The following is a 15,198-nucleotide window of genomic DNA, read 5'->3' on the forward strand; positions in this document are numbered from 1 at the left end:
GCTGGACAATGTCATGCAATACACACATTCAAACATTTTTAACGTTTATATCTGAGATTGTATCCATTCATTTGCATGATAAATTTAATTGAGAATAAATTCCTGATTAAAACTAAAAAATAAGTTGCAGAAACATTTAGATTAATCCGGTCTAGTTGCTGACAATGCATCGTGGTCATTACAATACTTTTACCACTAGATGGCGAACGTGCGCCATGTCGTCATCACGGTGCGCGCAAAACAATGATGTGTATATGAGTGCGACGAGCGGATTGTGCGTGAGGACCATGATGGAGTTAGATCAAGGTTGCTCAGTTTTAAGGGAATATGGAAGTGAGCAGAGTTTGTTATCCAGACCCGACGGCTCTTCTACTTTTGTTCAAGGTATTTACCTCAGTTTTGTAACTGATTTGTTTCTTTATTCAGAGCGACTGGTTGCCTGTCAAGCCAAAGAATGTCCAGCAGTCGGTTTGATTCATTCATATCTGTATTGTTTTGGGTTTGTAAATGTATTTTCAGGGGATACTAGTATCCTGGCTGGAGTTTATGGACCAGCTGAGGTTAAAGTCAGCAAGGAAATCTATGATCGCGCCACTGTAGAGGTTCTCATCCAGCCCAAAATGGGGCTTCCAAGTATGTCACTTCACTTCAAATATTGTGTGTCAGTATAGTTTCACTGATGTGAATATATAAACGTGTGTGTGTGTGTGTGTGTGTGTGTGTTGTGAGTGTGTGTGTGTGTGTGTGTGTGTTGTGAGTGTGTGTGTGTGTGTGTGTGTGTGTGTGTGTGTGTGTGTGTGTGTGTGTGTTGTGAGTGTGTGTGTGTGTGTGTGTGTGTGTGTGTGTGTGTGTGTGTGTGTGTGTGTGTGAGAGAGGGAGAGTGTATATTTGTGTGAGTGTGTGTGTGAGAGAGAGAGAGAGAGAGGGAGAGTGTATATTTGTGTGAGAGAGAGGGAGAGTGTATATTTGTGTGTGTGTGAGAGAGAGAGGGAGAGTGTATATTTGTGTGAGTGTGTGAGAGAGAGGGAGAGTGTATATTTGTGTGTGTGAGAGAGAGAGAGGGAGAGTGTATATTTGTGTGTGTGTGAGGGAGAGTGTATATTTGTGTGTGTGAGAGAGAGAGAGGGAGAGTGTATATTTGTGTGTGAGAGAGAGGGAGAGTGTATATTTGTGTGAGAGAGAGGGAGAGTGTTTATTTGTGTGTGTGTGAGAGAGAGAGAGAGGGAGAGTGTATATTTGTGTGAGTGTGTGAGAGAGAGGGAGAGTGTATATTTGTGTGTGTGAGAGAGAGAGAGGGAGAGTGTATATTTGTGTGTGTGTGAGAGAGAGAGAGGGAGAGTGTATATTTGTGTGAGTGTGTGAGAGAGAGGGAGAGTGTATATTTGTGTGAGAGAGAGGGAGAGTGTATATTTGTGTGAGAGAGAGGGAGAGTGTATATTTGTGTGAGAGAGAGGGAGAGTGTATATTTGTGTGAGTGTGTGAGAGAGAGGGAGAGTGTATATTTGTGTGTGTGAGAGAGAGAGAGTGTATGTGTATACGTCTGAGTGTGAGAGAGAGAGAGAGCATGTTTGTGTGTGTGTCAAATACTTTGTTTGTATTTGTTATTAAAAATGTATGATGTAGTTTCCAAATTTTATTCCATATCAGACAATAAGTGCAGCCATTCCAAAATGATATAATGGTAGGAACTCAGGATAATATCCAAACACATCAATTATTATATCTAATGGGGGACATTTTGTTTCTTATTCAAGAAGCCATTTCCCTCATCTATACGTCACACAATAGCTATTAAAAAACTATGCAAACTTTAAAAATTACTTTCTTATGGAAAACATTATTTATAAAGGTTTTGCCAACAAATTTCCAAACATTTTTGGAAATTTAATAATCGTTTAGACTTTAATTGCATTACTTACAATCATGTTAATGTTAGTGTTTAATGATAAATGGCTTTAATTTCAGTAATGACATTATTCACACACCCCTTCTGTCCAGACGCCTGCACTGCCTGTCCTCACCGTTAGGTGTCGGTCTGATACAGTCTGAGTTTCTCCATCACATCTCCTCATGTTGTGTTCTGTTAGGTGTCAGTCTGATACAGACTGAGTTTCTCCATCACATCTCCTCATGTTGTGTTCTGTTAGGTGTCGGTCTGATACAGACTGAGTTTCTCCATCACATCTCCTCATGTTGTGTTCTGTTAGGTGTCGGTCTGATACAGTCTGAGTTTCTCCATCACATCTCCTCATGTTGTGTTCTGTTAGGTGTCGGTCTGATACAGTCTGAGTTTCTCCATCACATCTCCTCATGTTGTGTTCTGTTAGATGTCAGTCTGATACAGTCTGAGTTTCTCCATCACATCTCCTCATGTTGTGTTCTGTTAGGTGTCAGTCTGATACAGTCTGAGTTTTTCCATCACATCTCCTCATGTTGTGTTCTGTTAGGTGTCGGTCTGATACAGACTGAGTTTCTCCATCACATCTCCTCATGTTGTGTTCTGTTAGATGTCAGTCTGATACAGACTGAGTTTTTCCATCACATCTCCTCATGTTGTGTTCTGTTAGGTGTCAGACTGAGTTTCTCCATCACATCTCCTCATGTTGTGTTCTGTTAGGTGTCGGTCTGATACAGTCTGAGTTTCTCCATCACATCTCCTCATGTTGTGTTTCTTTAGGTGTCGGTCTGAGTTTCTCCATCACATCTCCTCATGTTGTGTTTCTTTAGGTGTCCGAGAGCGTGCGCGAGAGCAGTGTGTGCGCGAGACCTGCGAGGCGGCTCTTCTGTTGACGCTTCATCCTCGCTCTTCTCTCACCGTCATCCTGCAGGTCGTCCACGATGATGGCTCTGTATCCTGAACACCAGCAAAACTAGCTCTAATACATGTTAGATTAAAATGTAGACTGTACTAAAGCATAGAAATACCATAATATGTTTGGATAGATGTAGGAAACATGCGAAGTCCTCTGAAAAAACAATGCTAAAGCAGTTATTGTACTTTGAAATGTTTGTCTGTTTTTGTTTTGGTAGGTCATCTGAGTACTTTTTGCAGAGTACTGTGAATTCGGACATACTTCTTTTGTCACATACTGTTTTTCACCTACTATATAGTCTAGTAGGGTAGTAGCCTATGTGATTTCGGATGCAGCCAATTACTTTTAATTTGGACTGCAGGACTCAGGTCAACCGCTAGCTGTCAATATTACATACTGCACCTTTAATATTATATGTGACCCTGGACCACAAAACCAGTCACATGGGTAAATTTTTGGAAATTGAGATTTATACATCACCTGAAAACTGAATAAATTAGCTTTCCATTGATGTGTGGTTTGTTATGATAGGATATATATCAATATTTGGTCGAGATACAACTATTTGAAAATCTGGAATCTGAGGGTGCAAAAACATCAAAACATAGAGAAAATCACCTTTAAAGTTGTCCATTTATGTTCACGATTGTGCTGCATTCACTCACAAAAATAAATGTTTTATATATTTACGGTAGGAAATTTACAAAATATCTTCATGGATCATGATCTTTACTTAATATCCTAATGATTTTTGGCATAAAAGAAAAATCGATAATTTTGACCCATACAATGTATTGTTGGCTATTGCCACAAATATACCTGTGCGACTCGTGACTGGTTTTGTGGTACAGGGTCATATATGACCATTATTAGTTACTGTTGTAGAGAGCCGTTTGTTTTTAATGCTTACTGGTCATTTCATTAATTAATTCAAGAGTGTTGAACATGTTATAGTTTGTTAAAAGCTGCCTCTGGGGGTCAGTAGGATTTAGTTTTAAAGAAATTAATACTTTTATTCAGTAAAGATGCATTAAATTCATGAAATGTGATAGCAAAGACATTTATAATGTCACAAAAGATGTTGTTGTTGTTCTTTTGAACTTTCTATTCATCAAAGAATCCTGAAAAAAAGTATAAAAAAAGTTTTCAACATTTATAATAATCAGAAATGTTTCTTGAGCATCAAATCATCATATTAGACTGATTTCTGAAGGATCATGTGACACTGAAGACTGGAGTAATGATGCTGAAAATTCAGCTTTGATCACAGGAACAAATTACATTTCAAAATATATTCTGTATTTTTTATCAAAAAACTCTTTGCATCCTCAGGCTTTTGAGCAGTGGTGTACATTAATGTCATTCCTTATCTAAGCGTCAGCTGCTGTCGTGCTGCCTGAACGCTGCCTGTATGGCTCTGATGGACGCAGGGCTTCCCATGAGCCTCCTGTTCTGTGGCGTGACCTGCGCTATTAGCGAAGAGGGCCAGATAATCACAGACCCCTCGGCTCAGCAGGAGAAGGTACGCTGCACTTCCGACTCAAACCATACAGCACAAGCTAAGCTCCTGATCCGTGTCTCTGTATGTTTTCTTTTCCAGGAAAGTCGAGCGTTGTTAACATTTGCTATTGATAGCGTTGAGCGCAGTGTTTTGATGTCATCAACTTCAGGCTCTTTTTCAGTCCACGAGGTGAGCTCGGATACAGCGCTTCTAGCATGTGATTCATTGCTCTGTGTGTGTGTGTGTGTGTGTGTGTGTGTGTGTGTGTGTGTGTGTGTGTGTGTGTGTTTCATAACCTGCTCGAATTTTCTGCAAGGCAATGATATAAATGTGTTTTCTTCCTACACAGCTGCAGCAGTGCATCGCAGTCAGTCAGAAGGCTTCTCAACAAATCTTCCAGTTTTATAGGGACTCTGTCAAACGGCGATATTCAAAAATACAATAAAACGTGATTGTTAGGATTTTTACTTTGAGTTTGCATTGTCATTTCTTCACTTATTTTCACTAGATATGATATAATAAACTGTTCTGTGCATAAGGCTTCCCCCTAATAGTCGACTAAACATTAGTGAATGAGAAGAGGCTTATTATAATATCTAAGGAAAGATATTTGGAAGAATATTGGTAATCAAACATTTAATGTCTGGTTCCCAACATTCTTCAAAATATATATTTTTGTGTTCAACAAAACTTTTGAACAGGATAAAGATGTCCAGATGTTTCTTATTTTGTTTACACATTTTTTATTTAGTCCTGCCCTTCAGAAGATACTTGCATGTTTCCCAGAAGACAAATCATCTTTTATTACCTTGATCTTCATATTCAAAAAGGAAGAACGCTGGTCAGTTTAATTGCTCAGGACAAACAAGAACAACCATCACAAAACAACAACAAAAAAACAAGGGCACAAACTTTTGAATGGGGTCATTTTTTTATAAATTCAGCTATTTTTTTTGTCTTGTGGACTATATGTAAACATCTTTGATGTAAAATATCTTATTCAGGACAGTACTAAATAAAAAATAACATGCATTTTGTATGACCCCTATTAAAATGATTCACATTTTCACAGATTCTGCAAGGGGTTCACAAACTTTCAAACATCACTGTATGTAAGTATGTATGTATATATACAGTACAGGCCAAAAGTTTGGACACATTACTATTTTTAATGTTTTTGAAAGAAGTTTCTTCTGCTCATCAAGCCTGCATTTATTTGATAAAAAAAAAAACAGAAAAAAATGTAACATTGTGATATATTATTACAATTTAAAATAATTGGTTTTCAATTTATTTTACTTTAAATTATCATTTATTTCTGTGATGCAAAGCTGAATTTTCAGGATCATTACTCCAGTCTATCACATGATCCTTTAGACATCATTCTAATATTCTGATTTATTATGAGTGTTGGACACAGTTCTGCTGACTAATATATTTGATGAATAAAAGGTTAAAAAGAACTGCATTTATTCAAAATAAAAAAATATTTTCTAATAATATAAATCTTCTTTACTGTCACTTTTTATCAATTTAACACATCCTTGCTGAATAAAAGTATTGCTTTATTTCAAAAAAAGAAAGAAAAAAAATTACTGACTCCAAATTACTGACCAGTCGTGTATATTGTTGTTACAAAAGATTTCTTTTTTTTGTTTTTTTTATTTATTTTTTTATTCATCAAAGTATCTTAAAGTATCACAGGTTATGAAAAAATATTAAGCAGCAGAACTGTTTCCAACTTTGATAATGAATCATCATATTAGAATGATTTCTAAAGGATCATGTGATAGACTGGAGTAATGATCCTGAAAATTCAGCTTTGCATCACAGAAATAAATTATAATTTAAAGTATAATAAATTGAAAACCAATTATTTTAAATTGTAATAATATATCACAATATTACAGTTTTTTTCCAGTTTTTTGATCAAATAAATGCAGGCTTGATGAGCAGAAGAAACTTCTTTCAAAAACATTAAAAATAGTAATGTTTCCAAACTTTTGGCCTGTACTGTATATATATATATATATATGAATTTTTATACAGTGAATTATATTGTACTAAAACTGGATGATTTTCTGACTCCGTTATCATTGCATATGCGTAATATAAGAGCGTGTTATGACCCAGCCTACACGCTTTCACCCATAAAGCTTTACACATCAGTTTGTTGACTCCAAGATGCTATTTTTATCATTTCAAGCTTGTGTATTTTCTAGCTCATACCATATTCATTTGCATAATCTCTCTTTGGTGCCATAATGAAAAACAGGGTTTTTATGCACAGCTAATTATAATATAAAACTATTAAGAGGTGCACTGTAAATAGCCAAATTGCTTCCCAGCTGTCCTGAAATAGCTACTAAATAGCTGGATGTCTTAAACAAACCATATTAAGTAAAATAGACCATAATGCTGCTTTTATTGTGTATCTCAAAAACACGTTTGAACTTAAAATATCAATTTAAGCCTTGGGAACAATAGCTTTCACAAACGACAAAGTGATAGAGGCTTTCATTAGAGTCTGTAAGCTGGGTCAGTGAGAACATTATTACACACTATATTAATATGCATTATCATTAATTGCTGTTCACCGCAGCTGTGTTTGATGTTTCGTTTAGTTTCTCCAGAGATGTGTATTGTAATGAGTGTCATTAAAACACGTAGGCACTTTCCACAACAACAGTGCAATCACAAACATTTCCAAAAGGCAAATCCAAATTAAATTTTCAATCAAGTGCATTTATTTGTTCATTACAGGTACATACACACATATACACGAGATGAATGTAGAGGAGGAGTAGAAGAATGCCTTCAGATGATGTCTCTGGTGTGGGTTACTGATAAGTGACCGGAGGGGCTGTGCCGTCGCTCCTCTCCTCCGCTCGACGGGACAGCTTGTTGTGAAAGTAGTACATCCTTTCCTACCATGATATGACCTAATTTCTGAGTGCGGGGAGCGTGAAGGGCACCTGCCAGCGCAGTTTATGCTGACTGCTGTTTTGTGGCTTTAATCTTTTGGAGCAGGACACATTTCAATCTTTAATGCCTGGTACACATTGTACGGTTTTGGACTGTCCCAGATGAAAGATGACCAATCATGGCGATTTCTGCCGTCGTGGCTCCTAAACGCTTTGGCATACGTCATACAAGCCTAGTCAATACAAATGCAACATTACATTAAATGGAAAAACTACTCTCCTCAAGCTGCATTTGCAAGATTGAAAAGCCAAGATGGCCTCTTTTCTCCCAGCCATGATTCGTCCACGTTCACTTTGTTTCAGCGCACGTTAAAAAGCACAATTGCCAACGCGATTCTTCTTGCTCTATTTGTTCACCATTAGCTCATGGGGCCAGTTGTTCAAAAAGTTGAATCTGGATCAGAATGATCTGGATTTGGAAATCCCATGTTTTGCTATCCAGGATCAGGTAATCCATCTTACTTTTGTGCCGGTTTTTCAAAGCAAAATTGATTTGGATCACCCTGATCTGGATGTAAACTTTTTCCGATTACCAAATCTGGATTACTGGTGCTCTACGGAACCCCCAAAGGGACAAAAATATGAGATAGAAAAAAAAAAAAAATTGATGCTTTTGCGTTCTCATTTTTTTCTTTTTCTCAAAAGTTTCGTATAGCGTTCAACAAAAAAACTTTGTGTTCGCTTGCAAAGATCTTTTGACTGGTTCATCTCTTATGATTGTGCCAATATAGTTTAGAAACAGTGATAAAACACTTTGAATTAAATATAATATTTTTGTTTGATTTTTACAGCTGTTTGGGGATTATTTAATGGCGCCTCAAAATCTCTTTTTTACAGTAGGCTACCGAAAGGCTTAATATGTAGCCTAATGTCTACTTCTAATGTATTACTTTAACAGTTAAGCTAATCAAAAGCAAGTGTGTGTGTATATTACATGATACAAATGTTGTATTTTTGAGCAATTTTAAAGTTTTACTACATTTTCTTCCTGGAATCCACCTTGAAAGCCTACCCCCTGTTGGGATTTTGGATTTTTTTGGGATCAAAGTTATCCAAATCCTACTGACAAGTTATGAACAACACAAACTGAAGGATTGATCCAGATTAAAACTAGGATTGGATTCTGTGATCTAATCTGATTTCAGATTCCTTCTTTCCCTTTTGAACAACCCATTTTCAAGATCTGATCCAATCCGATAACCAGAATCCGATCAGCTTACCTTTGAACAACTGGCCCATGATGATGACGGTTTATTCCTCTATAGTAACTAGCGTCGTAGCGTACGATTCAATAGGTGTCATCATCGTACAGTCCACATACATGTCGTACCCAGGGATGGGCAGTATTTCAGATACATGTATTTAAAATACGTATTTGAAATACAAAATACTATTTTGTATTTTAAAGCCTTTGGAAAAAATCAAATGTAATTTGTATTTAAATACATTTAAGATGAGTATTTTTGTATTTTCAAAATACATAAAATACTTTTTGCCAGTCAACCTCTTTATCAGGGTATTTATTTGTAATTGCCAGAAAGAAAGAAAGAAAAAGAAAGAAAGAAAGAAAGAAAGAAAAAGAAAGAAAGACAGAAAGAAAGAAAGAAAGAAAGAAAGAAAGAAAGAAAGACAGAGAGGGCAGAGATGAGGTTAGGAATGATAAGTCAGTAGGCCTATAGTTTCTTCATTCACTGTGACCTATCCCTGCTGGATGGCCAATTTCACATGTATTTTGTGTATTTTCAAAATACTGTATTTGTATTTAATTTTTTTTTTTTCACACAGTATTTTGTATTTAAAAAAAAAAAATTCACAGTATTTTGTATTTGTATTTTAAATACATTTCCATGTATTTATGCCCATCTCTGGTCGTACCCAAGTTTATTAGATCCATGTCGCACAGTGGGATTTGTAATGATCTTATACTAGGATTGCTGAAATCATACAGTCTGTATCAGGCATTAACAGTGTTGTTTTCTGATTGCATTATCATACACTTGACATTTAAATGTCGACTTTCTCTATGATGTACACGTCCGTTCAAAAGTTTGGGGTTGATTTTGTACAACAACAAAGAAACACGTTCTTACCCCAGACTTTTATTTCTGGCATTTATATATTGTCAAGTTTGGGGAATCTATGGGTGCATTTGTATACTGATACTAAATCAGTCTAGATGGATCTATTGTGTGGATTATGTTAACAGTTCACCAGTCAAATTAATAACTAGGGTTACAAACATAAATATCCTGCTGAAAATGGGAGTGCCATTAACTGTGTATGAATGCAGGTGGATCTGAAAGTATGAGAAATGTAATGTGTTTTATACTCTCAGTCGAAGTGTCGTTTGGCACTGCTTATCACTTGCCTTTAGGGTTATCAAGGTGAAATGTAGACCCACAAAAGAGATTGAAGTATTAGTTGAGTGCTACAACTAAATAAAGAGTGTCCATGCAGAAATGTCACCAACTCCAGTTTTTGAGCGTCCAATATCCCAGAATCCCCTTTTAACCAAATGGATTTCATGACCTCAAGTGCATGCCGTCAATCGCACGAATGCAGCTTCAAGTTAATGACTGCCGAGACTGGCAAATACCCTTTAGTTCACATCTACAAAACATACATGTTATATGCTCAGCTCAGTATGAATATAAATCATTTATAGATGTTTTCATACCTGCAAACTCGTCGCCTTCGGATGAAACCGTCTCTGACGGGAACCGGCTGGCTTCACTAAACGTTTGATGACATTTTCTTTTTGTCCAACCTTCGTACAATACTTACTACAGTGATGTTAATTCACCTTATTTTTAATGTAAGAGCCATTTGTAATTTTAATGTTACCTACAGTTATCTTTAGCTGTACAAAAACTATCTGTAATGCTAATGCATTACTTAGCAATTCATTACTGTATTTTAATTACTTTTCCCTAGTAAAGTTATGGATTACTCTTAATTGTTCTGTAATTTAATGAGTTATTTCTGATGTAATTGCATTAAATGCTGTATATAAAACAATAGTGGATTTAACATCAAAATTGAACATCTAATGTTAAAATGTACGTTTTTAATGTGACCTTCTCACTTTAAATACTTTGTTCATCTGGATGAGGTTGATATGGGATTTAAAAAGTAATTAGTAATCCAATTCATTTTAGAGAGATTAATTAGTACAGTAATCTAATTACACTGTTGAAGATGTAACTAATAGTTAGTAATTCATAACTACTTACCCAACACTGGTTATGCTGCTTGATTTTACGAACTGGCTTTTAAAAAAATTATATTACTTTAATTTATTATTGTAATCATGAACACATTGGTCCGTAGCGCAAATAGTTTAACCATTTGAATTTGCATTTTCATACAGCCAGTCTGCATTTTTTGTTCAGGCCAATTATGTATAAAATACATATCACTTATAATTTTGACTCATCAGAAACCTTGTATTATTTTAACTAAATAATAAAGACGTTATTTATTATAACTGTTAAAACTTTGCTTTTATGGTAATTTCACAGTTTTAGGTTGTTACCGGTTGTTACCGTAGACATTAGTGTTGTTTCAAACAACTTTGCAACCAAAACAACACGTAGTTCAATTGTATTATGAGAATTTTATGAACTGATTTGAACTGCTTATTTCCTGATTTGTTCCCTTGTTTGTCTAGGGGCCGGTTTCACAAAGCTATTTTAGACCGGTCTATAGTGTTAGACAAGTCTAAAAGTTGCTCATAGACTAGTCTAGTGCAAGTTAGACTGTTTCACAAAAATAAAGACTGACTTAATTTAGACCAATAAAATTAGACCCCTTACCCCCAGGCTAACTTAGGTCTAAGACTCTGTTACCTTGGCAACCAGCAGTAACAATCAGTTACATTACAGACAGCCAAAAGAAAAGGGAAAATGGCTCATAATTTAAACATTTCTTCTTGTTACTACATTCTCAGCTAATTTTCCCAAGTAAAATGTCCTTGTAACTGTTATACTCCTCCAACAAACACATATTTTCCACTGGGGTAAACTGCACTGAGCGGTTAAATGCGCTTACTCGATCCGCCATGTTTTTTGTTTTGAAAAGTGTCTTATTTTACCCAGAATGCATTGCAGTGTAGTCCTACTTCAGATAGTCAGAGTCTGGTTTTGATGTCTATCTGAAATCTGACTATCTAAGTCTATCTTTGTGAAACCGGCCCCAGAGTTTGCAGGTACGGCTTGGCTGAATCATAGATGTCTCCATATGGTTGGTTGTGTTGTTAGGTAAAAAAAAAAAAAAAAATGGAGAGTCTACATTTATCAAGCTATGATTATTCCTACAGGAGAAGGTTCAACCGTGAACAGTCTTCAGAAACGTTTCAATGTCATTTTCTTTTCGTCCTACCTGCGTAAACACAGCGGTGTTTATAAGTGCGTACAGGGATAACCGCTGTATTTCTGCTTTTCCACAAGAGCTACCCACTGCCAGAGACTGACTTCGCATTTTCATTTAGCCATTCTGCAATTTTTGTTCAGACCAATTGTATAGAAAACACATGATTGTTTAGAAATTACTGATTCATCACCTTTTTCATTGGTCCAGAGTTTGCAGGTATGGTTTAGCTGAGTCATATGAAGCGTCTCCGTACAGTTTTGTTGGTAGGTGGACAAATGGAGAGTCTTTTATCAAGCTATGAATAGAGTCCTGGAGGAGAAGCTTCTCATAACAGCATTACTCAGTGGAATCTGCAGTATATATGTGACCCTGGACCACAAAAATCTCAGATTGAGATTTATACATCATCTGAAAGCTGAATAAATAAGCTTTCCATTGATGTGTGGTTTGTTAGGATAGGACAGTATATGAAAATCTGGAATCTGAGGGTGCAAAAAAATCGAAACATTGAGAAAATCTCCTTTAAAGTTGTCCATTTATGTTGGCGATTGTGCTGCATTCACTCACAAAAATAAATGTTTTATATATTTACGGTAGGAAATTTACAAAATATCTTCACGGAACATGATCTTTACTTAATATCCTAATGATTTTTGGCATAAAAGAAAAATCCATAATTTTGACCCTTACAATGTATTGTTGGCTATTGCCACAAATATACCCGTGCGACTTATGACTGGTTTTGTGATCCAGGGTCACTGTACCCCATCGCATTTGAACTTTTGCCTGCGCATTCCTGTTTTGCATCCTCATATTTGCAGAATCTGTCTGAACTTGAACTTGTTTTCAATCTTAACAAATCTCCAGCTGAGTTGTAAAGTCATTTACTGTGGTGTTTTCACAGTTTGGAGAGTGGTTCAGTTACCATCTTTAGAGCTCAGATAGAAAATGACCCAGTTTTCTCGAGTCATGTGTCTCAGAGGGCAAGTCCTGCCGTTTCACAGCCAAGTCCGTGCTGTCCTTGTCGAGTTCCCTTTCTAACAAACCCTTAGGCCTCAGTCCCTCCCTCCCTCCCCTGCCAACGTACACACAAGTGTCAAGACAGAGCGCAGGTCTCTCTTTCAGATTTTTTCCCGACCCAAATACAAAGATTCCAGCTAAATCTACCCTCTCTCCAAATGTAGCGACTTGATTTTTTTTCCCCTAATCTAATGAACACTGTTACGATCTGAATCATCTCCATGTTCTATGAGCTTCAGACTCTAATACGACCACGGTGAAGTTGCAGAAAGGCGCCATCTCTGCTGAACGCATGTACTTATTACAGATGTAGATGAATGCAAGTGTGTAAAGAGCAGCGGTTTGTGTGATGAGGAATCAGGGAGGTGTGTTTCTGGAAGATTCGAGAGAGGATACCGATGCTGTAGTCTTTACGGTGGTTTCCCGGACAGATAGGAGATCAGGGCAGCGATGGCACAGATGTAAGTGATGATGCCGAAGACGATGGAAAGGACGGAGAGCCACAGAGCCTGTCGAGATGCTGCGCTGGCACCTTGGAAATCTCCTTGTGCTGAAGCTTTGTTTGTCTGGAGTGGAGAAGATAAACAGCAGAATTAATCATAATGAATGATGGACGTCCCTTTGCTCTCTCCAGGTTGTTTGCCGTATGATTGAAATGCATGCCTGTTTTCTGTCATTACACTATCCTCTCTTTTATTCGTTTCTCTTCTCCATTCACCTTTGATCCCCTCATTTTAGACAACACCCTGTGCGCTATTGGAAATCAATCACCAGAGGTCTCTCATTATGACGCTAATTAAAGTCTGAATGAAATCATTGATCAGTCTTGAGGGCTGAACGTCTGGAGTGGCGCCTCCATAGAAAAGGTGCTTGAACAGAATAATAAAAGTTGCATCAAGTGGTTTACAAATCCCAAAAAACACCTTTCGTAAAGATGATCAATCAGGGGTGCGTTTTCAATGACGTAACTCGCTGCTTAACTACTGTAGTACGATGCATTGTTGAAGAGATCAACTAGCGAGTCACGACTGTTTCCCGAAACCATATTGTCGCAAATTCGTCATTCAACCACGTTGGTTAATGATGTCACGCATGTGGTGGAGTAATAACTTCTTTTAATGAATCTGTTTTTTTTATATATATGATTTATTTATTGAATTTTCCACAACAACGGAGACAAACACTCAATAATAAAAATAAATTAATACAAATAAAATTAATTAATTAATAATACAAAAAATAACAATAACAAAAAAAAAAAAAAAAAAAAATCAGAAATATTAATATCAAAAATGTAAAAAACAACAAAAAAACAGGTTTAGTACAGTATATAATACATTATAATTAATGAATCTGTTTGAGATTGAATTAATGCTAGATGTTTTGCTATAGATTACAGACATGACATTTGAGGACTAATTCTACATTTTCTCAGTTATTTTGCTTTATTTCTAGATTCAATCATAGGCTCGTTCTTCTGTACTAGAGCATGTTCGCACAAAAACGGTGCTTTAAATCTCTTGACAAACTAAAAGACGTAAATGACATTTGTAAATATTCTAAATAATAGATATAGATTGTACTGAGTGTCAGCTATTTTGCTCAAGATAAGGATTTATTAAGTCCACATGTCATGCAAATGAACTCTGCTTCTAACGATGGTTTCGGGAAACACCGACTCGTTGAACTGCTGATAACGATGGAACTTGCGACCATGGTTGGCAAACGATGCTTTTGGGAAATGCACTCCAGATTAGAGCTTTCGGTTTTTGTGTGTGATATACATCATGTGATCAGCAAACGGTCTGTGATTGGTCCGTTTGAGTAATGCCTGAGGATGAGACGAGAAAGCTGAATAACACAAGTGCCTTGACTTGTTTTAGTCTTACATGTGCCACTTTGATTCACTGGTGACATAATCCTGCAAATCTCAGTGTAATCCTGCCTAAACCCTCAGGTGTAATTCCATAATGTCCACACTCACTCCCAAAAGAGAACTTGCCCTGAGCTTTCTGCTAATCTCTGCCACTTTCAGTCCATTTGCCCTTTAGACACAGAAGTCTGTCTGTCAGTGCATCTTTATATCGATCTGCCTAATCATCTATAACTATAACTAACTAAAGGCTCTGATATACTCACGGTGAAGGTCTTCATTCCTTCTTCGCTTTGGGGCAAAAAGAAGTTTGAAATATGTAGTAGCGATAATATACTGTTAGCAAACATCCTGACGTCGCCCGCGCTGCTGAGAGCGACATTTAGATGAATATGTTAATATGTTGCTGGGCACTTTCCTCACAATAACAAAACAACCACACAATAAGAATGGCAGTGATGAGAAAACAGCAGTTAAGAAAGTATCTGATAGTAGCGATGTGGATCTTTGCACAAGCTCTGCAATTCAGTCACGTCATGTTTATTTACATACCACTTTATACAATAGACTGCTTAACAGCAAGCATCTTTACAGTATTAAACATGAAAAACAGTGTCAATATCTCTTTCAATTAGA

The 15,198-nt window shown here is 36.6% G+C and overlaps 2 protein-coding genes across 3 annotated transcripts in view; one reads left to right on the forward strand and one right to left on the reverse strand.

Moving 5' to 3' along the window:
* Positions 1-226: 226 nt before the first annotated feature.
* Positions 227-4,781, forward strand: exosc5 (exosome component 5). The gene is made up of 6 exons (XM_082182638.1): positions 227-384; positions 520-633; positions 2,728-2,849; positions 4,195-4,335; positions 4,414-4,503; positions 4,664-4,781. The coding sequence occupies exons 1-6, from the start codon at positions 255-257 to the stop codon at positions 4,757-4,759; spliced, it is 693 nt and encodes a 230-aa protein (XP_082038764.1). The 5' UTR covers positions 227-254; the 3' UTR covers positions 4,760-4,781.
* Positions 2,856-15,198, reverse strand: part of tmem91 (transmembrane protein 91) — a gene marked incomplete at its 5' end in the record, with an annotated part of 20,555 nt that continues 8,212 nt past the window's right edge. The window contains 2 exons of one of the 2 annotated variants that reach the window (XR_014209370.1): positions 2,856-3,614; positions 12,391-13,255. Coding sequence is in view for 1 of the 2 variants with exons in the window: in XM_082182637.1 (XP_082038763.1) it covers positions 13,100-13,255 (156 nt within the window). Of the gene's footprint in view, positions 3,615-12,084; positions 13,256-15,198 lie in introns of those variants that run through there. The other variant, XM_082182637.1, reaches the window with a different exon arrangement.

This window comes from Leuciscus leuciscus (assembly GCF_965113295.1).
Source record: "Leuciscus leuciscus genome assembly, chromosome: 10".
Lineage (NCBI taxonomy): Eukaryota > Metazoa > Chordata > Actinopteri > Cypriniformes > Leuciscidae > Leuciscus > Leuciscus leuciscus.